Source organism: Anoplopoma fimbria, chromosome 6 (genome assembly GCF_027596085.1).
Source record: "Anoplopoma fimbria isolate UVic2021 breed Golden Eagle Sablefish chromosome 6, Afim_UVic_2022, whole genome shotgun sequence".
Classification (NCBI taxonomy): domain Eukaryota; kingdom Metazoa; phylum Chordata; class Actinopteri; order Perciformes; family Anoplopomatidae; genus Anoplopoma; species Anoplopoma fimbria.
The window spans coordinates 7,524,158-7,549,157 of NC_072454.1; the positions used below are offsets into that span (position 1 = coordinate 7,524,158).

Here is a 25,000-nt window from a genome sequence, read left to right on the forward strand (position 1 = left end):
TCTCCGCAGCACAAATGTATTGGTCGTAAATGCACGTGTATGTGTGTGAGATGACTCTGTGTGTGTGTGTGTGTGTGCGAGGGAAAGTGCTGGTCCTCCTGCCTGTTTAATGAATGGAAACTCTAACACAGAGGGACACACCTAAATCCTCATACGATGCTCATCTGCCTCCATCCATCCGTCCTCTGCTCACTTTTTACCATCGTCTCCTCTCCTCTCTATGCTTCCTGTACCTCACTCCTCTCCGTCTCACTTTCCATCTCTCCTCTCGTCTCACGGTATCGTGTGTTTATCCAGCTCCTTCTGACTCTCCCTCCCTCCCTCTATCTCCCCACCCTCTCCCTCCTGATAGAAAGCTCACATTTCTCTGTTCTCCCATATAGACATGCAAGTTTGCAATTACTCTGAACACAACACACACACACACACACACACACACACACACACACACACACACACACACACACACACACACACACACACACACACACACACACACACACACACACACACACACACACACACACACGCACACACACTAATGCATTCTATTTCCTGTTCCTTTTTGCGAATGAGACAGAGAGCTGCTTCATGGTATTCAACAGTCATCATGAAGTAGTTCTTGGAGGTTAACTTCACATGATTTTAAAATATGCAAAGGCAGCACATTGAAGTGCAGCCCAGCTCCTGTTCAGAGTAGAGATAGTAAATCTTTTAAAGTCAGTCTCTGCCCTGCAGCTGTGTACTGACACAGGAAAGCCAACAGAGGGTGTTGTTACACTTCACAGGTCAGAGTTCAGTACAATGGAGAAGGTATGAAGGAAATATTTCATTTGTGTCAATCAGTTGTCAGCCAATGCCATTTAGACTTAAGATTTTATTGTTCCCAAGGGGAAATTCAACTTCACGTAGCTGTGCATGTCAGACAACAATACAACAGCACACGCATACACACTAGTAGTGTAAAAGTAGTAAAAGCATAACTTTGTTTGCCTAAAATCAGACAAACATAATTTCTAAGAATTGTTAAACGTACTAGAAATAATAAACATTAAATGTTAAACTCAGTAGTGTAAATGCAAAATGGAGCTGAGAATCATGCAAACTAAAAGATACAGTGTTTTATTTTCCTTTCTAAATATACTGTCTTTGTGTCTTTTATATAGCAGCCTGTATACATCCAGCTTAGTAGCCTACAGCTTTACTGAATTGGCAACCAAACCCCATAAACAAACATTATTAATTTTACTTACACTTAATCCATCCTTCATAAATCACTTGGAAAGGTTCCAAAGGATGATCTTAAGTTAAATTTAAAGATTATTATGTTTACCCATGAGTGGAACTATTCATCTGTATCATGGCATAATCTTCTTGTTTATTTCAACAGTATGTGACAAGAAGATAGTGATTAAAATCATCCATTTAGATAATCCTTACTTTAATACTAACTCCATGTTAATCATCCGGAAATGTCAAAAGATGGATTCACGGGGATACATCTAAGAGGCTTTCATTCCTTAAGTATAAATCTCATCCATGATCTTATCTATAATATATATATATATATCTGCATGGCTCCTCTAGAACCTCTAAGGGATCTAAATAATATAAAATGTACATCAGATCAATAGCCAATCACTAATCTATGGCTGATTCACTTCTACCTGCTGTGACTACCTCTGAGCTCTGAAATATCTCTCTGTTTGTGTCTTTGTGCTCCACATCAGAGGAGCATTCATCCCCGAGGGGATACTGGTTCATTACAGTAGCAAAGAACTGACTATAAATAAAATACGATTCAGTTAGGAAACAAGAACATCGTCATTTACACTTCTAGGACGGAGCTTTCGATTCTGTGCCCATTGCATGAACAGAAATCTGTGGCTAACATGACAATACTCTGATGTAGGATGAGTCAGTTTGTATTTGTCACAAGCATCAGCACTCATCTCTGCCGTCCATCTGTAGAAGTTGGAGAGTATTCGTAATTGGGTTGCTCTGCAGAACTGTGACTTTCTTGCTGACTTGGCAATGCTCACAACACGGGACAATGGAGACTTCGCTTGGCCCTGGCATATAATGACAGTTTGGTGTGTGTGTGTGTGTACTAAAAAAACTAGCTCCTGTCATTTTTCAGCCAGTCTCCAGATACTAACAGTGGCTTTCATTGTCCTCAGGCAGGTGGTGGGGAGCTGTCGGATGCTGGGCTTCATGAAGGGTCTCCCTATAGTCAATCAGGCAGCATACTGATATGTTTTTTTTTAAAACCCTTTAACTATACATGCTGTACTCTATTTGGATGTTTTGTGAGCAGTATGTTTACCAAATCTACATCTTTATATTTTTGGAGACATAAACTGAAGCTGTTAAGCTCCAGATCTGTTTGCAAAAAATGTTTATTTATTATATATTTGTCAAAATATAGGAAATGAACTAAATCATTGTCATTTCAACATGAATCTCTATAACACTATCGTCTTAGTTAGTGTTTGGCAATAACAATGTATTAGTGAAATATTTTACCCAGTAACGAGTAGTGCAAATAAGGGATTACAAATTGCAAAACAGTGATCGTATTACAGTTATTAATCCAAGTAATGCAACTTTACTGCATTATCAGATGGTGATTTGTTACAGGAAATACACCGGTGGCTATAGAATCATTTCAGAGCAGGATCTCAGGGGTGTGAAGACAGGATACACACTAATTGGAGCGATGATTGGACCGATGCAATAGTGGCAAAGTTGCATATAGAATGTTTCACGCTGCCTCTCAACACATTCCCAAAATGTCGACCTATTGCTGTAAGTCTACAACAGAGGTGTCTACTAAACCAAATGTAGCCTCATTTTAGCCTATACATCTGTATGATTTCTACATCTTTTTAAATGTAATCAACATGAATTTGTCCAGCATTGCCTGCAGTCAGAAGGGTGGCTTTAAGAAGTATTAAACAAACCACATATCCGAGAGGTTCGATCCCAAGAGCCACACTGAACTCCCCACATGTATATTCAAAAGAACTCCCCGACCAGACTGCTCAAAGGCGACTAGTCTCTTTTCATTAATCATCACACAGTCAGTACGCACACTTTGCAACCCGATATAAACAACCACACAGATGTTAAAGAGAGAGACTCTGCAATAAAGGCATTAAGTGATGCACTCTGAAGCTCATTCACTTTATTAAGAATAGTCTCAGAGTGTAGCAAGCTTCCAATATTACAGCTATAAGCAGTGAATTGTCCGCTGTGAAATTCAATACATAAGATTCTAACAAATCAAGATACTGGAATATTAAAATAATCATTAAAAAATATCCTTTTCAATCTCTGTTCATGCTTCAATGCTGCTAGCGTTTAAAGAGCCAGAGAGCTTATTTATAAAACATGAACAGATTGTACCTTACAGATGTCTATGCCAGGTTTATCATTTCTGACATTTCGATGACATGTGGATTTCACAGTTCTGTGAGCCCCCCACCAATCACACTTATGTAACACTTTTTCAACTAAAATAATGAGTTTCAGCTAATTGCCTAATTAGTTCACCTCATAAAAAAAATATGGGAATGGCTTCCAGTGGATTCTCACAATTAATCTGTCTCGGCATGTGGTTGTCTGTGCGTGTGTGTGTGTAAGAGATTTGGAGTCTGAGACGCAAAACAGTAAAAAAAAAATGCAATGAAAGTAAATGAGATCTGAGAGATTTAAAGCTCACATATGGTAAAACTGACAGCCAGCATAATTCAAACCGTTGTATCCTGCAGAGACATTCAATTAGTAAGTGTTGAGACTGATGGTGTTCATTATCCTGGTACTGTATGTATAACACACACCTGCACACAGACAGTCAGATGTGTTCACAGAGACACACAGAAACAGTTTTCACATTAGGCAATAGCTCCCTCTACTGTTCTAAATGATTAAACCCTGTACAACTGTATATACAGTAATCTTTCATAAAGCCTCTGTGGATGACATGATTAACAAAAACACGTTCCAACTAAACACACAGAGGATGATTTTTAATCTAAAGCTGCTAAATTTACTTTAGGTCATCATAGTGTCACCATGACGACAATATAGACAACAAATAACATGCTATACTTCGTTAACTTGTGTTTATTCTGTAAATCGCTCACATGTCTCTGTATTTTGTGTGCAGTGAAGGATAGTAAACAATACTTTAGTGCTGGTTTAACATACTTATACATGAGTATTTTTCATACATGTTATTTTATTCCAAATATTGTGCTTTTTACTCCACTACATTTATATGAATGCTGAAGCTGTTATAGTTACTTTGCGGATACAGGTTTAATAAAACATTTGATGATCTTATTAAATCTAATGTGTTACCAGATTGAGAAGATTAAGCTACACAACAGCTGATCTATACAAAATAAAAGAAGCATTTCATTGTATCACCCCTGTTTATATTTATAAGCAGTATGAGTATTGACTGAATGCTTTATATCACACTACAATGTAGATAAAATATATAATAATTGGAACAACGTATGTGTATACACATTCATCTATAACTCCTCTTACTGTTACCATAACTTAGTTGTAATAATATAAAATATGTTGTCAAAGTACATGTTACGATTCTTGACAAATACAGTACTTTAATAAACACTGACACATATCCTGAGAGGTGCTTTGTAACCACATTACAGTCTGTTATTCAATGTGTATATACTTCTCATAAATTTGGGGTTAATGTAAAGTTTTAACAAAAGCAGTCAAAATTAGCTCCATCTCGACCAGACATTAAAATGCTGTTTACACATTCATACATTTATAGTTATAATAACATACAGTAGCACTCTCAAGGGGGTGTTAAGCCTGATGAGTACATATTTCGCTGATAATACTTTTACGCTTTAATATTTTTATTTCAGAAGTAAATCTGAAAGCAGGACTCTCATTGCGTTGTTGCTGCTTTTACTTTTGTAACCGTATGTCAGTGAGCCATATTCTCTGACTGTCTCACTTTGTACAAACACTTCTTCACTGCAGATGGATTTATGCCCAAACTGATTTCGTCAAGAGAACCCAAAAACACAGTGATTCATCATGTCTCACTAGCCGCAAGATGACTGGAAAGGCAGAATGAATGGTCAGAGTGTTGATCCATGTCATCGATTTCTGTGATATGCTTCAGCAGTGAATCAATGAGTGAATCATCAACTTGATATGTCCCAACAGCTGCAGCATCAAACATGTTTAGCAGCAAACAGATGGGAGGGAGGAAAACTTTAATTAAAATCCAGAAGCCCAACACAATGTTAAATTACTGCTCAAGTAAAGTGAAGCTGAACTTGAGCCAAGCTGTCAAACAGGGAGCCAAACACTAAATTTAATTGGTACCCGATCTCAAACACTCTACATATATAGATTTTTTTCCTGATTATAAAATCTGAATCATAGCAGCAACATTTCCCTCTCACAGAAATATCTCACTCTCATTGTCTCCAAAAGGACCCTTATAACTTGAGGATAAGAGTCCTAATATGTAAAAGTTTGGCTAATTAATCAGCCGCTGCAGGCAATGAACAGTGTCCTCTCTCATTTTATTGGCTTCCCTTCATTGGCTCTCTTCCATCCAACACACAGAGAGAATATCCTGTCTAACGTGTATGAGAAACCACCCTTAATTAACCCAACACACTGACAGTGATATTTTTGGTCGAAGAGCAAACGATGACAGTAGGACGTCTTAGTGAAAAATCAAAGCCGTCTAACAGCATCATGAGGAAGCTGCTTTAACGCCTGAGCTGAAGTATTGAGAGGCAGTTACAGCACAAAGCTTCCTCCCGCTGATAAAACATACCAATTAAAAATGAAAGGAACACAAAAGGGAAAACATGTCCATCTTTAACTGAAACGTCAGGTGTGTGCTGCTGTGAAAGTGTAGACCAGATGATGGGGGTGAACGGTGGAGCTGCAGAATACAATAGCATTAATCTATCAAAAAGGATTGTGATTAAATGTGACCATCATTTCAGGAGTTCAACTCTCCCTAAAAACTCATCACTGTGTTTTAGTAATTTTTTTAATTCCTGTAAATCTGTTAAATGTATGTAAATGTTTAGTGAGTCTTTAGTTTTAAAGGACTATTTCTTCACTACAGTTTAGTTCCACGTTGTGTTCTGTTTCAGGATCATCCAGAACTGGGACATTGTTTCAGAAAGAGTGGTTGCTATGGTTTTTAAAAAGGGCTCTATTTAAAAACAGTTTATTACAAATGATATCCTATTAAAATCAATCATGGTTGAGAGATGAAAAATACAGTATATACCATGCTAAATTATATATTTTTTCAGTTGTTTAAGGATCAGATTGTTTGAACTCTATGGCCATCTTTTTAATTTCTGAATCTTGCTGAAATCTTGAGAGCTTTGAACCGTCAGCTTATTATATTATACAGTTTAATTTTAGTTTCAAACTAATGGGCATCAATATTTTATGAAATGATTAGATGTTAATATCCTTTTTCCACATTTGTCAGGTGTTAAATGTGACCGTTTAGCCAAAAACAGATTCTCAATTGAATTTCCAGAATTTATTATAAATCCTGATATATGTTGATATAACATATATGCGCCCTGCAGATAGTTTTGTAAATTCGATGAACCAATTTCTTTTTAACATGTATACTCTATTCTCTAGGTCAAAACTTTATTATTGGTATCTGTGATTTCCCGCTTTCCAAATGGATTCAATAGATTCTTCTGTGGGACATTAATACTTTTATTAGATATTGAATGGTAGACTAGCATCAGGAAGATGGATAAAGCTAATCAAAAAGGGTATGTGTAAAACGTTTTCAAATCATATAATCAATGCTCATAATTCATACAATGGCTGATCATTTTTGTTTCAATTTCAGTGGATGAAACTTCAAAATGTAATTAACTCTCTTATTAACAATCTCTATCATCGTGATCGTCATCCTCCCACAGCATGAGAGTGACAGAAACCTCTCAGACACAGTTTGACCAACATTAGCACAGCCCCGAGGCTACACATCAGCACATGCCACCATGAAATTGAAAATGCTATCAATGTCAGCAGCCAGCTCTACTTTCAGCTGCCAACCTTTAAAAGTCACCAAGGAGATTTCCCCGTCTTTGATGCAGACTGTTAGCTGCTGCCTCGTCTCCTCTGAGTCCATCTTAAGGGCATTCAGTGAACACACTCTGGATCCAGTAATTGCCTCATTAGAAACCTAAGAATTATAATTTACCTCAAATGCAATGTGCATTAGAAACCAAGCATGTGAAAAATAAGCTTACATAAAATATACATATCCATACAGCCATAAACCAAAGACTCCATATAGTATTAAATCCACTTAGATGCACTTAACATTTAGTTTTAGAAGAGCAACCGCAGTCAGCATAGGTTCATGTAACAGGAAAGCTAAAGGATAATAACTCTATAAGCTGGCGCTCTGCTGTCTGTTTAAAGGATTATTAGACTGTCAGATAACAACAATTTCACAAGTCCACACTATAGACGTGTAGGATTGTCATATTCTGATTGGTTAGTTGGTAAAACGTATGGCGTAGCGACAGTCACATTGTAGTATTTTGGTCCTAAACTGCTGACATTGTCACATTTTAATGCAGCCTTTCTCTAGGACTCTCATTGTACAATCGAATAACCACACATGACGGACTTATGTTCTGTCGTAAACTATCAAAGAGTATTTAGCGCCTTTAGAATTCCCACAAATGCATTATGTAACTGTATTTTCCTTGGTGAACCTTAATATTATAGGTATATCCAGCATGAATCCTGATTGAATCATGTTCAAAAAGCCCCAGTTATCCATAAAAAGAAAATGTGTATGCAATATGTTTGGAATGAAAGGGTTGAAACATAGAAATGACAAGGTACTCGTCTGTTTTGTGGGTATTTATAGTAGTCATGACAAGAGTTTGAAAAGTTGATGCTGAACTTGAATCACGGTGCTTTGACAGCGGCACTCAAAGTGCCTGGATCTCTCTTTATTTAACTTCTTATCTCATCGTCCTCCTACTCCCATTTATCACCGTTATCAGCAGGGAAACTCTTGCCCCGATGTTAAATATATGTCCTTGCTGAATATGTTGAAGAAATTTACATTACTAATGAGGTTTTTTTCATGACTAGTAAGAGAAACCCAATCAGTCAGATGTTGCTAACTCATCATGGCTGTTAGCTGTGACCAGAATGTCACCTAATCAGACTTAATGGCAACATTTCTAAGAAGAATTAGAGTGATGCAGAGAGAATGCAGGGTTTGCATTTTTCCTGGATAATGAATGCCTAATTTATTACTGTGAGTGTGTGTGTGTGTGTGTGTGTGTGTGTGTGTGTGTGTGTGTGTGTGTGTGTGTGTGTGTGTGTGTGTGTGTGTGTGTGTGTGTGTGTGTGTGTGTGTGTGTGTGTGTGTTTGTGTATGTGTGTGTGCGTCAATTTTGGTGTTAAACTGCAACAAATTCCTTGCTTGTTAAGCGACTGCTACTTATCTCTCTCTGTGTGTGTGTGTGTGTGTGTGTGTGTGTGTGTGTGTGTGTGTGTGTGTGTGTGTGTGTGTGTGTGTGTGTGTGTGTGGTCTGGTGTCTGCAAAAGCACAATTACAGTATGTCTGTGTGTGCGTGTGTGTGTGTGTTTAAGTGGCCGTGTGCACTGTGTGTGTGTGCCCGTGTTTTACCCGTCTTGTGGGGACAAATATCTGATTACACAGTCACTTTGTGGGGACTCACCCTCCTTTCGGGGCCAAATGAGGACAAAATGCACGTCCCCATAACGTAAATCACTACATTTAACGGTGAAGATGGTTTAAGGTCAAGGTAAGTCTTCAGGAAATGAATGTAAGTCATTGTAACGTCCCCAAAAGTCGTGAAAAAACGACTCTCTGTGTTTGTGTGTAGGTCTGCAGAAAGGGGACAGGCTGATTCATCATTCTAGTTGGTTATGCAGACAGGCTTTGAAAGCAGCTCTCTGGACATGGCACTGTTCCCCTCCCACATCAAATATTCAACACACACCTTTTCCATCCTTTCACTGGTGCTAAATGTCTACACAGAAGCCCTGGTAAGAATGCTGATATATTGTTTAACTGCAAGCAGTGAGTCTCCAAAGGTACTTACAACTGCTTTGTAACAGAAAAACAAAAGTGATTGTTGAAAATCACAAAGAAATAAAAGACAGTGTTGCGGAGTGTAAAGTGAAAAAACAGCTTGTTCCTCCAGCGATAACAGAAGATCTCCAACAACATGTCAAATTTACAACTTACACTAAACAACAGTTGAAGTTCTTCAACAACATTTGAATGGGACAAAACTAATATACTCCATAGTATGACAACACTCTTATGAGAATACAATTAGGGCTGCAACTAATTATTTTCTTTATTCATTAAATTGATTATAATCAATTAATTGAGCAATTGTAAAAATGTGAATTTAACAAAGAATATATATTAAAGTTCCCCAGAGCTCACAGTGATAAATTCAAATGTCTCGTTTTTTTCAACAAACATTCCAAAAACACAGATGTTCAATTCACAATGATAGAAAACAGAGAAGCAGTAAATCCTCACATTAAGGATGCTGCAACCAGCAAACAATTAACATTTTCAGCTTAAAATATGAAAACAGCAGTTGATTAGATTCCTGTAAATCATCATTGTCCAGTACTGCCTCCAAACCAAAGCCTGATCTCCAGCTCCTGTATACTCTACACATACACCTACTGCTTCTTCTTCTAATACTGATCCAGTCTTGGGTTCAAAATCCAAACATTGCAGTCAGCAGAACCAACCTCCTTTCAGATATTATCATATCTTAATACCAACATCAGCACTTCTCTCCTGTTTAATATACAGTCTTTGGTTGAATCCCTTAATAAACCAGTGATCAGTGTGGATAAATAATTCTTTTTTAGGTGTTTTAGTTGCGAATAATGCATGAATCCGACATGAATAAAACAAATTAACCTCTTCAGCTGAGGTCTCCAACTTTTTTTCCTCTGACACCTAATTTAACAAAGTAAAAGCGTCCGAAAGCTACAGCACCAAGTTGTAGATTGCCAAAAGCAGACATATTCTCTGTCTTACATTTACGGTCCTAATTTTAGCCACCACGTCCTTAAAAGCTCATCAGAGGGGCAGGGTTTATCGAGTTTCATTAGGATGGGAGCCACTAAACGAAGCCTCCGTTGCTGCATTATCCTTCTTTGTCAGTTCGGTAAACATTGTTTTCAGCTCCTTTATCTTCTCTGTCCCATGAAAAGCTGCTGTGGACTTTGAGACACACAACCATTTGTCTTTGACATTTGTGAATTTGAAGTTTTGTGTTCCCCTTCCTTATGAAAATAGTATATTTTGGCCTTTTATTAGCCTGGCTATGTTGTGCAGTCATTGTTCAGTCTGCAAACAACCCCCTAAAATTACGCCTGTCTGTGAATTTGATTGGATAGGAATTTAAACAGGTTAATGAAGTGACTTTGTGTTTAAATTTTGTGCATCTTTGAACCATTAGTGAGTAACTCAGTAACGGGTGGCAAGCTACTGGTGGCTGGTGATCTACTTGTTGGAGACCCCTGCTCCACAGTTTTAATCAAATAGTGTTTTGCACTAAGCTTAGATCAAAGGATTTATTATTTTGTCACAAACAATTAAGTATTTCTTGAATATATATAGAAGCCCGACATTTTAGCTCCCTAATTTCTTATCTGATCCTCTCGGGCTCCTTTCATCTGTTCCTCAGACCACAGCTCCAGTATTCAGAACTTACATGTTCCAGTTTGTCCTTCCTGCGAAGCCAGATGCCGGCTGAATATTCCTTCTGCTGCACTGCCGTTATTATGGAACTGGCTGGCATCCCAAACCCTAACCCCTGACCCCTCAGGTCCAGGGTCCCTCTCAGCTCCATGTGGCTAGATGGATGGTCTCTCAGTCTTGGTAAGACAGGAATCAATTAACTAGTTGATCTCCCATTAATAGCTGAAGAAAACTTTTCCTTTTTGGGATGCAATTGCAGCAATCATTTGGCTCCAGTGTGTTGTCTTCTGACAGGATGTTGAGGATATGGTAAAATATCAAAACACTTTCAGTATAACCCTCCTCACCTTTCAAGATCTGAGTTTGAAGCATTACATTCCTCATATGCATCTCCACATAGCGTTCACAGTCATCATCATATCTCTGTGTTCATAAAGCAGGAGCATCCTTGTCTTCACCACACCTTGGCAAATGTCCACAGGCTGGAGGAAATCCTCTTCCAAAGTGGCTCCAGAAAGTAGTCCTTCACCTTCTCATGATAATGCAGAGATCTGTGCAGAGCAAAGGCTGGACTGGGTTATGTAGAGCAATCCCCCTGTTAGGCTCAGCTCTCAGCACACCAGGGTCTCCGGTGTCTCCGATCAGGACTTTCACTGATCCAGGCTTCCCCGGTGTGGGAGCGGATATGTGAGTGAGGAAGAGGAGGAGGGAGGAGGAGGGAGGGGTTCTAGAAACACATAGGAAGAGGTGAAAGAGAGAGGGGATGGAGAGAGTTGTGGTGATGCAGACGCAGCGTCATAGAGGAAGGAAGGAAAGAACCCCCCCGTGTAAAACGGACATCAATGGAACCAGTGGCCCTAATCAAAGTCCACGGACGCACCCGGACTTTTATCACTCCATGAATTCTTTCATTTTCACTATTTCTCTCATTCAATTTCCTCTCCTTCCACACCTCTGGTTTCTTTCAGATACTTCTGATCAGATCTTCTCATCCCTCTATATGTTGCCAACTCTCTCTCTCTCTCTCTTTCACAGTATTTTTCTGTCTGCATGTACAGTCTTGTTCTCTCTTTCTTTCCAACACTCCCAACTGAAAATTTTGTTTTTTCTTATGCTTATTCTGGTGTTGTTCTCTTTTTTGAGGGTGCTATCCCCAGATACACATATGCACCCCTGACTACACATGCACAGACACACACATACACACACACCCACACACACACATCACACATCACACCGCACATCAGCAGAGTGGTGCAGTGAGGCTGCAGTACCTCTCCTCCCTTACCTTGGCTTGGCAGAAAAGCAACAGAGCTTGAAAACTTTAATTGGCTTATAGCTGGCATTTGGGCAAAGCAATACATGCTTTACAAACACACGCACACGCACACGCACACACACACACACACACACACACACACACACACACACACACACACACACACACACACACACACACACAATATCTAAACGTTGAAATCATTAGTGGCACCTCAACTCGAGCTTTAAAATGGAAACCATTATAATTGAAAGTTTTGACTCTCAGCTACTGCTGTTAAAATACTTGAAGCCAACGATAGAATATCAAGATATTCTTCTTATTATATGAAAAATATAACTGGTGTGCTAATAACACTACAATAAAATGTAAAATTTGAGTTTATTTTCGGGGTGCATCTGTATTGATCTGAATGGAGTTCAGCCTCAATCCAACACAGCAAACCAGTCAAATTATGATTATTACAATCTGCTGCTATATGAAAAAGTACATTGACACTTTTTTTCCTGACAAAGAATAAAGTCACAGCCACTTAAATATCAGATATATGTATACAATAGTTTACATTCAGTGATGCTCTTTGTATTAAGGATTAGCAGCCTACAGCCTGTAATGCCCATTCAAATAATACTTGACTACAGTTTGAACAAGAATGAATGTGTAATAGATACATTTCGGCAAAGTTAATACAATTTGAACTTCTATTCTATTATATCAGAGGTTTAGAATAATGACCACACATGGGAGGTTATATTTCCAATAGCTTTACTAATTTGTCTGTTGAATGTGACAAATAATCCATATTACAATTAATACAGTGCCCTTTCTCATTTCTTCAAGTGGCAGTTCATTTTTTGGGTGGCTCATTATTCCATCTAAACAATGCTGAGTCATGCACATTCATGAGGGAGCTCACAAACAATCCCAGTCCTGCTACAAAGTCCCTCTAATTCAGTCCAATCCCACCTCTCTCTGCTGGCTGAGTGCACTGTATCGGCAGCCATCAGAGGAAACGCCTTCTGAATACTGAGCGCTGAGGTCCATGAGAGAACTTAACTGAACCTGAGCCAACACATAAACATTGAGCCAGGCTAAAAGGCTTTCAGATTTAAGACATAAATGCATCACATCCGCTGGCAGGCTTTAAATGTGTCTATAAACTGATCAAAAGCTTTCATATCACTATATTGAAACAGAACACAATATTTCCACAAATGATCATGTATGGGCTCAACCAGCAGTAAGACAATACAGCACAGAAATGCACCACATCAACAACCCTTTCAACACCCAACACAATGTTTGAGCTGCAACACTCCTGAGGAAGGGCAGAGGTTATGAAACTATAACTCAGAGCTTTTGACAAAAGGGGATGCCGGGGGGCAATTTGTTACACTTTCAGCGATGAAAACAATAAATAAAAGTTTCCTGCGAACATACCAAAGTTTCTGTTTACAGGAAGTCTCATTTCCTCCAAGAAACAAGTGAGCTTCTGGCTCCCTGCTTGTTTTGTCGGAGGCTGGCAGATATAACAGATTACAGTATCGAGCCCTGGTAGGTTTACTTAAAAATAAATACATTTAAAAAAAGACTTATCACACTGGATTAAACGCTTATATTATTTTTATCATAGTTATCTTTGTATACTAGGAAGCAACATGCACGTCTCTCAATTCTTAACAAAGCTTGTGACACCCGATATGAAGAACATATCAACCGTAAATGATCAATCAATATACCATCAGTAAAAGTATTTACAGCTCATCTAACTACTACGGATGAAGCTGCTGAAGTGATAGAATGCATGTGTTTATTAGTGAGACTCAAAGTTGCTGATTAAAACCATTTGCTTCTTTCATTTGCAGTATATTCTCAGAAAATGAATGTCTTTTGACGCCTGCTTTCCTGCCTATAAATGACATCAAAAGACATGAGATGTACCCAGTGCACTGATTATGAAGTATACTTTTTATAATTATTCCTAAAATGTGCTGCAGAACAGACAGATCATTACCTCTAAGTCTCAAAACTGATGTGTAGAGGGCTTTCTTCACCAGCATTTGCATTAAAACATCCACACAATCAAGCAATGCAATCACTTTTTGGAGTATTAATATGAATCTCTTTCATTATGTAAGAGTAAAAAAGCAGATGGGCTTGTTAAATATTTGATGAGGCTTAAGTCTCAAAGCTATAAAAGTCAGAATTATTCATTGTTCACTGAATACAAACAATTTCAATTTTTGTTTATTTCACTACTTATTTCGAGCACCGTGTGTCTTTCGAGAGATAGTTTTTCTTCTTCTCAACTCAAGCTGACAGAAACGTCTGCCCCTGATGGTTTTGGTATGCGTTTCCCTAAAGCACATCGCTGTGATGATTGCACCACAGGCTTCAATGACCTTTCTTTTTACAGTGGCATCCAAAGATTAGTCAGCCAAATATGCCTCAGCCAAAATCAATAACTCCCCTCAACCATCAACAGCTTTGAAGATCAGAGACGCCAAACCTTACTGCCCGCTGTGTGTGAGTGGTGCTTCGTCTCCCGCAAAAGAAAATGCAAAAGACTTTTATCCTGTCATCCATATCAAGCTTTGTCCTGTGATAAATAATCCTGAATAAGTAAAAGGTTAATGGGCCGTTCGTCCTGCAGAAAGTGAGGACTAAATACTTGCAGGCCCTCTAGAGAAACAAAGTGCTGCAGAACAAACCATCAAGCGTGTAAGTATAATAGTCATTTATATTTGGGCAAATATTTGTTTTTCTTCTTGCATTCTTGTTGGCGGTAAAATACTTCCTTTCTCCATCCCCTTCACTCTGTCTCTTTTCTCCTGTCACTCTATGCTCTGCTATTTGCTCCCACTTTCACAGTCTCACTGCGAATCACACTTGTGGCTCGTCATCTGGGCTCTCAATATGTGTCCTATTAATTTGAACTTCAATAGGAAATGCAACTCAGTCCATGGTATCATTAAAAATGTGTAGTCTTATTCCTACGAGGGGAAAACACTTGTCTCACTACCTTTTTATCCTCAAAATTCATCTCATTGCTTCCATGACACTTTATCCTTCTCTCTCTGTAATTATTCACTCCAATTGTCTCACTTATTTCCCCCTCTCTTGGTGTCTCAGAGAGAGGTAACAGGCTCAGACTGCACGCTCTCTACAGAAGAAACCCGAGTTAATAGGATTGATTGCTCTCATCTTCCTCTCAGTCAGCTAGAAGTGAGAATAGGGGGGAGAGAGAGAGAGAGAGGTATATTAACTACACTGTAGATTAAATGTTTCAAAATAAATGAATGCTTGTGTAGAATAGGCTTCACAGATATTTTCATGCTTCATATGACCTCTTTAATAACAGGCAGATAAAGTGGCCTGAGACATTTAGAAATATGATGGGAATACTGAACATTTTAAAACATGTGGGGGTGGCTTGCAATACTGCAGAATCTGGTTTAAATAACATCTTCTTATAGTAATAAATTATGTAATTTAGCTATATCACAAAATTGGAACTTGGAACTTAAGGGTCTTCAACATGAGAGGAGATTTCAGATTTTTTTTAGGAAAAACATTTTGAACATTTTAAAAGGCTCATCCAATTATCGTAACCCTGAATCAGTATCCACACATATACAGTACCAGTCAAAAGTTTGGACACACCTTCTCATTCAATGGTTTTTCTTTATTTTTTTCTTTTTTTTTTCTACATTGTAGATTAATATTGAAGACATCCAAACTAAACAAACAAATGAAGAATATGTTTTATATTTTAATTCTTCACAAATACTGGTAATTATGTGGTAAACAAACAAATGCCCAACAAACCAGAATATGTTTTATATTTTAGATTCTTCAAAGTACATTACATTACATTACATTACAGTCAGAATATGTTTTATATTTTAGATTCTTCATTACATTACATTACATTACAGTCATTTTTATCCAAAGCGACTTACAATAAGTGTATTCAACATAGGTATTCAAGAGAACTACTAGTCACCAGAAGTCATAAGTGCATCTCCTTTCTTAAACAAGCCTCTAAAAGCATAAACCAGAGCAAAAGTATAGTGCAGAGGCAAATTACTATGAAAACAATAATTGCAACAGACTAATACGAATATAATAAGTGCTACAAACTACTACGAATAGGATAAGTGTAGTAAACGAATACGAATTCAATAAGTGCAATAGTTGAATGAGAAGGTGTGTCCAAACTTTTGACTGGTACATAATTTTATTTTATACAATATATAATTGTAAACTATGATCTTAGATAGTATGTGTAATTCTGCATTATTTTAAAAGAGTCTTCATCTGTATTCTGCCTTATTGTAATGCAAGTTTCTATGCTGTAGCTAATTAGGAAGAAAATCTCAAAGCCTGTGTAGTGCTCTTGTTCGTCCAGCAGGGGGCAGTCAGGTCAAGTTTTCAACAAAGCCACAAGAAAGAGAAGAAGAGAGACTTCCACACACTGAGCAGTGAAACTATGGCAGGTGACAAGGTCGGAGTCTTCAACTTTCCTTCCTAACTTCTCATTGTAGATGCAGTTTTTTGTTACTGTGTCAATAAGCTGACAGTGTCATTCAGCAGTCAGAGATTGAATCAAAGTTCCTGAGGTTTGCAGGCTATCCAAGCATAGCAATCCAGTGTTTGTTAGCTTAGCCTAGTTAGCTTTAACCTAGCTGAATGCTAAGTGTGATCTGTGTAGATCTGTGTTTTTATTCCTTCACAGTGACGTCAGGTTTCTTTAAACATGAGCTGTGTTGTTGTTTTGTGTTTTCCACTGAGATGATAAGTCTATAAGCTGCTTTTTTGATAAATGGTCCTTATTTATTTAACATGTTTTACTTTAGGTCCTAGTTGTGAAAACGGTCCATTAATGTAAATGATTAGTTTATCACTGTGTCTCCAATGTTTAAAGTCATGATACTTATCAGCATGTTTACAGAACCAGTCAAAAGTCTGGACACACCTTCACATTCAATGGTTTTTCTTTAGTTTTATTTTTATTTTTTCTACATTGTAGATTAATATTGAAGACATCCAAACTATGAAGGAACACATATGGAATTATGTGGTAAACAATCAAATGCTCAACAAACCAGAATATGTTTTATATTTTAGATTCTTCAAAGTAGTTGAATGAGAAGGTGTGTCCAAACTTTTGACTGGTACTGTATCATACTTTCTATTATAATTAGGCCTATTTATTGTATTTCAACATTCATCTGCAGTAGTTATTAAGCTATTAGGCTGTCAAATAATTATAATGGAGTAAAAATAGTTAAACAATAAGCCATATTTTGGATTATTATAACCTTATGGATGCATTACTGTGTAACTAACATTTTAATGGTGTAGTTTTAATGAGTTTATATGATGTTTTATAGTTAAATCTGTCAGAATGTACAGTACCAGTCAAAAGTTTCGACACACCTTCTCATTCAATGGTTTTTCTTTATTTTATTTTTTTCTACATTGTAGATTAATATTGAAGACATCCAAATGAAGGAACACATATGGAATTATGTGGTAAACAAACAAATGCTCAACAAACCAGAATATGTTTTATATTTTAGATTCTTCAAAGTAGTTGAATGAGAAGGTGTGACCAAACTTTTGACTGGTACTGTAAAAGTCAGGACAAAACAATATGATTATATTTATTTATGTACAGTTTACACATAAATATAGTTCTATTTTTATATTTTTCACCTACTTGTACATATATAATAGTTCTATATTTATTTTTACATTAATTTGTTTAGCTTTGTTGTCTTTGTCTTGTAGTTATAAGTCTATTTTAACGTATCGTAAGTACAGTACCAGTCAAAAGTTTGGACACACCTTCTCATTCAATGGTTTTTCTTTATTTAAAAAAAAAAAAGAAAAAGAAAATCTACATTGTAGATTAATATTGAAGACATCCAAACTATGAAGGAACACATATGGAATTATGTGGTAAACAAACAAATGCTCAACAAACCAGAATATGTTTTATATTTTAGATTCTTCAAAGTAGTTGAATGAGAAGGTGTGTCCAAACTTTTGACTGGTACTGTACGTGTATATTTATGATTTTGTTTGTCATTATGGTCAAAATCCATCATTTGCACTGTTTTACCAATTTAAGATGCTTTCTTTGGTGTAGGAAACCAATGTCGGCTAACCTGCTGTGTGTTTGTCTTTGTGTTATGCAGGGTCCTCTGGGCCAGCTCAAGGACCTGGTGGAGCTGAAGGACCAGCTGGAAGACATTCAGAAACGGATGGAGGATGAGATACAGGCTGGGGTTCCTCCGGTAAAGATCACGCATGCACTAATATGTACATGCACGGGTTAATCTGCCTTGGATTTTGTTCACAGGCAAGAAACCAATGGTCAGACTACCTAGAACCAGGTCTAATCTCTCCACATTTCCTCCACAGGGAGGCAGTCTGCTGGGTTCTCCTTTCCTGAAGGGTTTTCTGGCCGGGTACCTTGTTGCAAGGTTCCGCTCTTCAGCCTTGTTTGGTGTTGCCGTAGGGACATGTACAGGTATCTATGCAGCACAAAATTTTGCCATTCCCAACGTTGAAAACACCGTCAAAGACTACATACGCAACTTAAGAGGAGGCTCCAAATAAGACGAGAGGAAGAAACGTAAGAAGATTTGAAGAGCAGGAGAGACGTATACAAGCTGAGGGTGCCACTACAGCTGCAAATGGGAACAGATAGTTTTTCATGCATTTATTTTTTCAACAGTTTCAATTTTCATCTTCAACACAGGAAAATTCTGAAGTAGCAAGTCAATTTATAGAGTAAGGTAAAACAGTTCTTTTGAATCAGTTGATCATCTGGACTCTTGCTATGAGTATGGGTGACTGATCATATTAGCAGAACGTGGAAAGGACTACAATTCAGTTCATTGAAACAGAGGAGACATCGTATTTCTTTCCAATGTGGTCCATTATGGAATTTTAGACTGCTGCCTGTAAGAGATTCTTACAATTATTATAGCTGCCATAATTGATTTCTGTCCTCAACCCTATCGCCACCAAATGATGTGCTTTCTAAAGATTTATTGATACATAATGAGACTGACCTCTGGGTCTCTCAAAGAAGAAATGCCTTTTCTTCTGCCCTTTAGTGGTCAGAAGTCAATTATAGCAGCCTTTACTAATGTGCACTTTCTTTGCTCAGGGGGGTGATAAAGCTTGTAAAGACTTTCTCGCCTCACACTCATGGCGCTCTTCCATGTAAAACCCTTTCAAAACCCTCCATGTTTGGAGGTGTCAGAGTAAAATCTGGTGTGGTGTGTCTTTGCAGGGACAACACAACTCTCCATATATAATAGGTCAATTTTACATTTTGTAAAACAATTTTATTCTTAAAATATAGACTTCGTCTTTGTGGAGTTTCATGGGAAAATAACCCATGACTCCAAAAAGTACACACATCATTTAAAGATCATAGGTATTTCTCTATATATTTCACCTCAAACTGCATAGAAAATGAAAATATACGCCAAAGTGAAAACTTTCTTGAAAGATGTAGATTTAATTGCACTTGTTTAACCGATACATGAAAGGGTGTTTTTACTCATTTTATGAAAAATATATATTATTAAGAGTGCCTACTCGGGTCTGAACATGATATTATCATCTCATGCCATATGTGCAATAGCCTTTCCTGATGGGGTTCGGCTTCTTATTTCATATGCTGGAAACTAGTTGATCTTTTGATGCACGGGATTTAAAGTTGGTACTTTGTCTTCCAATAAACAATGATTTAGTTTTGTGTCCAAGAAATATCAAAATCTGTCAGCGAAAATCTATGTTACAGTGACATGTTTACTAAAATGTGCTGTCAGCTTCATGCTTCGATAAGTTGTTCCTACTGGGAGGTGTTTTGTTTCATGGGAAAGACATTATATGTGTAAAATTGATAAATGTCAATATAACATCCATCAACAATGCTGTTTCTGCAGGATTGAAAACCTAATGCACAGAAGAAAACACCTCAACAGTAGCACAATTTATTATATAGCAAGCATGCACTAGAGTTAGAATATTCATTTTGGTGGCCAGATATTTCACTTGTATGGATAACCTGAAAAAGAACATATGTTTTTGTTAATTTATGAATAAAACCACAAATAGGATTTTTTTAATACATTTTTTCAGTCACCACAAGTACTGTATTGCTGCAATTGAAATTAAGGCACAATGCTTATGTACACAGTCATGCCTGTAACAGGTATTAATACAACAAAAGCCATATTTGAGTTCAGATTGATGTTGTGCTTCTTTTAGTTTATACTTTGACTGGAAAGTTTGCTATATGTTTGATAACTGGAACACAGAAACAACTTGTGCCTATTGACAATCATTATGTTACTGTCTTTGTATTGCATGCTCTCAATTTCTTGATTTCCCGTCTTATATTTTTGCATGTTTTTTTTCTTGCTTTTTAAGTAATACCCTGCTTTAAACACTTGATATGCTGTGGAAAGTAGAACATGACGGGTCAATTGATGGTGCTTTATTTCACTGTCTTGTCGTCACAGGGTTTCACTCAGTTTGAAATATTCCTTTGTGACGTTGTAAAAGAAAACCACCAGAATTTATTATTAAGAGTTTTATTCAGATTGTTCAAATAAATGGGGAAAAATACAGTTTACCATTGTCTCAAATGTGTGTCTATATTTTTATTCGCAGATTCCTCCCCCTTTAGCCAGACATTACAGATTCAAGTGACCACAATGTTTATCTAAATATTTAATGTAAATTTATGAAAATATTCACTGCTCTTTACAAACTTCCCAACATAGAGAAATGTTTTTTTTTTAACAAACTGACATGGGACTATCTGAATTAAACTAAATTTAAGTTTGAAAAACAGTAAACAATAAATCCTTAACTTTAACCAGCCATTTATAAAAACTAAAAAAACTGACAGATGGTGGAATGCAATCAACAGCAAAAGTCACCTCTGTCTTAAGTATAAGTTGCAGATGAGTTGCAATAAACTAATAGGAGAATAGCAAGCAGATCAATGACTAGCATTTGTTAATCATCAGCAGTGTATAAAAACCTATATGCTTCTCAGGTACTACAGATATGAAGGGGATGAAAAGTTGATAAATATGCAACATTTCATGATTTGGAGTTGAACTGTTGCTCGTGTCTGGAGGAGATGTCATCAGCCTCAACTACACAGGAAAGAAAAACAGAAAACATTATGAAAAAGTTGGCAATAGAAAGTTTGAAAAAAACACTTCTTGATAGAACTGAATTAAACTGCATTGAAACTAGGCATATAATTACTTCCTACATACAGCGATGCTCAGAGATATTGATATATGGATACATACATGGAGAAGCAGAGGAACACCAGACGTGTACTCACCACAGTATCAAGCAACATTAGGCAGAGTCAGCTTCATGGCAGCTACAAAGACAGAAATTTCATTGTAGCTCAAATAAGGGCTCAGAAAAAAAATCATTATTTTAATTGTATAAATTATTATACATTTTAAAACTGAATCAAAATACAAAATCAGTGATTGCCAATAATAGAATTACATAAGCCAGATGTTTTTTCATATAACTAAGTGCAGTATTTCATTCATTAACTGTCAAGTATAGGCGAATCCAGCATATACCCCATGAAATTAAGCCCCCATAATCATATACTGAAGGAAAAATAGAACTTCTTTGATTTAAAGGACTACACTCATAAGCTAAAAACATAAACACAACATGAAACAGTTGTTCAAAACTGCACGTAACATAATTATTCCTTGTTTTTTGAGTCTGGTGGCCATTTAAATCTAATATCAATTTGACTTCATGACCAGTTATCTCGTCTCACCAGTGCGGACAGATGTGCTGCAACTGGCCGGTCCTGTCTTCATGGTTCCAGGGAGCTGCTGCCCGTTGGCCGGGTTCACACACCAGCAGCGGTCCATAAAGCACTGCTGGGCCCGGTAGAGGCCGCGCTCGTCACAGGCCGGGTAGAAACCTGGCACCTGCACAGGCTTCACACCAGCCGCCTCCAGCTGGCAGACAGTGGCCTGCTGAGGGACTGAGAGACGAGAGGAGAGAGGAGTTAAATGTGTGTGTGTGTGTGTGTGTATATATATGTATGAATATAGTAAATATATAGAGAACATACCTTTATCTGGGACTTCGGTGGAAGCCTCCTGTAATACAATCAAACAAAACAGAGAACTGAGAAAGAGAAGAATACCAGATCTTTAACTGCACAAGAGGAACAAGGCAGAAACGTCAGTGTTACTTTATTAAAGCTGGATTATATGAAGAAGTTACTAAAAGCCTGACTGATGAAATTGCTTATATCAGATGATATCATCTTTATCAGAATATATGCAACAAAAATGTGCAAAAGAGAAACACCAAAGATCTGTCAGAGATCAATGAAGAATCCATTTTCAATGTCCTGCTTTACATAACAAATGTAGGGGATAAATATAAAAAAATGTTAAGTATGTCTTTTTGCAAATAAAGAACAAATCAACCAATCTGGAATCTGGTATTGGCATAGTATTTTGTACCTCGTCCAAAGTGACGTCCATTAGTTTGGGCAGGGCGTTTATTGGCATCCTCATGGGCACAGACACTACAGACACAAAGAGAAACAGTGCGTGTGAGATAGAGAAAAAAAAAAAAGATTCACTGTGGAAGTGAAAGTAAGAAAGGAATCTTGGATCCAGTTTGGTTTAAACTTTAAGCCAAAGATTCCTTCCATGCAGTTCATCGTTAGAAGAGTTACGATTTGTATAGGATAATGTTAAGATTATATTTGTTTTCTTTAAGAAAATAACATGTTTTTTATTTTATCCATCCTCCAGACGCACATACAACTTTTAAAAAGCCCCATTAGACTTTGGATCAGTTTAAACTGTCTTTCAGCTTAAGAAAAAAAGAGGAAGTACACACATTTATCATGAATCTAATGAGTAAAAATACAGATCACTGGGGATTTTTCTGACATTTACCCTCACATTTTGCTAAATGTCAACAGCGTAAAAATGATCTAGACTGAATTTGGCCGCCTCACCAGATCTCCCCTTCGTCAGCTCTGACTCCAGGTTGTCGCTCTGGTCCTGCAGAGATTTGATGTCGTTCCTCTGGCTGAAGACCAAGTAGGCGGTCATCGCCTGGCCCACGACCAGGACACAGGCCAACAGGGTTATACCCGCCACCTTATAGGCCCGAGAGGAACGGCCACTGGAGAGCAAGAGGGGGGAGAAGGAGGGAGGGGGTGAGGATAGTAGAGAGGAGAAACACGTTTAATTTGGAAGACTTATTGGACATTTATTTTTTAAAATTCAATCAAAAAAGAAACAGAGAATGACAGACAACAAAATGAGGAGCAAAATGAAGAAAAAGCATTAATATGACGGAGCGTTGTTGTGCGTCAGTCATTTTAACTGTTTAAGGATCAGTGCGTCTTTCTAACTGATGATTTAAAAAAGGGGAATAAGACACTTATTGCTATTTGATATCTTCCACTAACAAGTAGGTAATATGGACTAAATGTTTATGTGGGAGAAAGAGACAAAGAGAGACAGAAAACATTAGATAGATATGAAAGTGAGGGGGCAGAAAATGCAAAAAGAAGGAACATTGTAGAGGCTGAGATTCACCGTATTGTATTGAAACAGGAACCTGAACTGTGGTATTTACCACATACAGTATACGTCACCACCAACTGAGGGATGAAATCAGTTGTTGCCAAGCAGACTCCTAAGTGAAAGTTTGGGAATTGTGGGGCTTTTTCTATCTTTTCCTTTTTCTTAAGTTTACAAGGCCGCCTTTGAAAATTCCTTTAACTTTAAATGTCAGCTAACTGATATGTCTACTCTGTACTGACCTGATGTTAAACAAGTTAAATACACTCTTGTTTTTTAATGGTTGAATAGTGATATTCTCTATTGAAGTGATAGTTCTCATGAAAACAAAATTGATGGAATAAAATTTGATATTCAAACAAGGACATTTACAGACTTTTGGTATAATTACAACCCATTTGAAGGACTGTAGCCTTGTTTTATAACCCTATTTATATCTCCATGTACTCTCCATGAGTTTGTTTTAATGTATTTTCCTAGTTTTTCCCCACACAGTTTCAAATCTCTGTACTCATACTCAAAACATATCAGCAGAGATTAATAATTCATCACTTTTCTTTTTTTTTCAAGTCAATTCTGTTTATATAACCGGAATAAATGCCTCAAGGGGCTTTAAGCAGTTCTATTACTGTTGTTTGGTAATGTTTCTGTTAAAGGAAATCAATGGCTGAAAATAGTCATAAAACAATCTGAAGAGTAAATTATTTACGTTTATGGTTACCTTTAATTGAAGTATACCTACTTAGTTATAAATGGGTTACAACATGAATAATCAATGTTATGGTTCGGTCCCACCAATACAAACTTCAGTCAAGTTCAACTTCAGACATGGTTAAGACATTATTACATCTAGGAAACAATTTTTATATTCCCTTCTCTCTCATAGGAACAAAAACACACCCTATGTTTTTCATCTTTATAACCATACCCAACACGCACATCATTACTGTCAATGGTTATTAACTTTGTTGGGACCAACTTTTTGGTCCTAGAGTGTTTTGACGCCATAGAGATGGATAAACATACAACATCCTTACCTCTGGGCCTGCTGGCTGGGAGCTTCCAGGAGAGGCTGGTGCGGGATCTCAGGGTCAGACATCTTCACGCAAATCTGGAAAAAAGCACAAACACACACATATATATATATATATATATACACATGACACATATAGAATGCAATGCTGGTTACACAAAAACACTAAATATACACTAACAGTAAGGACATTCACATATAGTTTACCTTAAATCAGGTCAAGTTGCAAGTTGTTCCACAAATATAAATGACAGAAC

At 37.2% G+C, this 25,000-nt stretch overlaps 3 protein-coding genes across 3 annotated transcripts in view; 1 reads left to right on the forward strand and 2 right to left on the reverse strand.

Annotated features, from left to right (window-relative positions):
- Positions 1-10,940, reverse strand: part of LOC129092596 (inactive phospholipase D5-like) — a 52,895-nt gene extending 41,955 nt beyond the window's left edge. The window contains exon 1 of the mRNA XM_054600599.1: positions 10,803-10,940. Coding sequence (XP_054456574.1) covers positions 10,803-10,940 — 138 coding nt within the window. The remainder of the gene's footprint in view (positions 1-10,802) is intronic.
- A 5,599-nt stretch (positions 10,941-16,539) lies between these two features.
- LOC129092563 (SLC35A4 upstream open reading frame protein-like) lies at positions 16,540-20,057 on the forward strand. The gene is made up of 3 exons (XM_054600547.1): positions 16,540-16,575; positions 18,275-18,373; positions 18,501-20,057. The coding sequence occupies exons 1-3, from the start codon at positions 16,561-16,563 to the stop codon at positions 18,696-18,698; spliced, it is 312 nt and encodes a 103-aa protein (XP_054456522.1). The 5' UTR covers positions 16,540-16,560; the 3' UTR covers positions 18,699-20,057.
- A 619-nt stretch (positions 20,058-20,676) lies between these two features.
- The window catches only part of LOC129092562 (uncharacterized), a 4,382-nt gene continuing 58 nt past the window's right edge, over positions 20,677-25,000 (reverse strand). The window contains exons 1-8 of the mRNA XM_054600546.1: positions 24,951-25,000; positions 24,748-24,821; positions 23,137-23,306; positions 22,631-22,695; positions 22,231-22,258; positions 21,928-22,140; positions 21,463-21,504; positions 20,677-21,265 (exon numbers count right to left, since the gene is read on the reverse strand). The exon at positions 24,951-25,000 is cut by the window's right edge and continues 58 nt beyond it. Coding sequence (XP_054456521.1) covers positions 21,470-21,504; positions 21,928-22,140; positions 22,231-22,258; positions 22,631-22,695; positions 23,137-23,306; positions 24,748-24,809 — 573 coding nt within the window. The 5' untranslated portion in view covers positions 24,810-24,821; positions 24,951-25,000 and the 3' untranslated portion in view covers positions 20,677-21,265; positions 21,463-21,469. The remainder of the gene's footprint in view (positions 21,266-21,462; positions 21,505-21,927; positions 22,141-22,230; positions 22,259-22,630; positions 22,696-23,136; positions 23,307-24,747; positions 24,822-24,950) is intronic.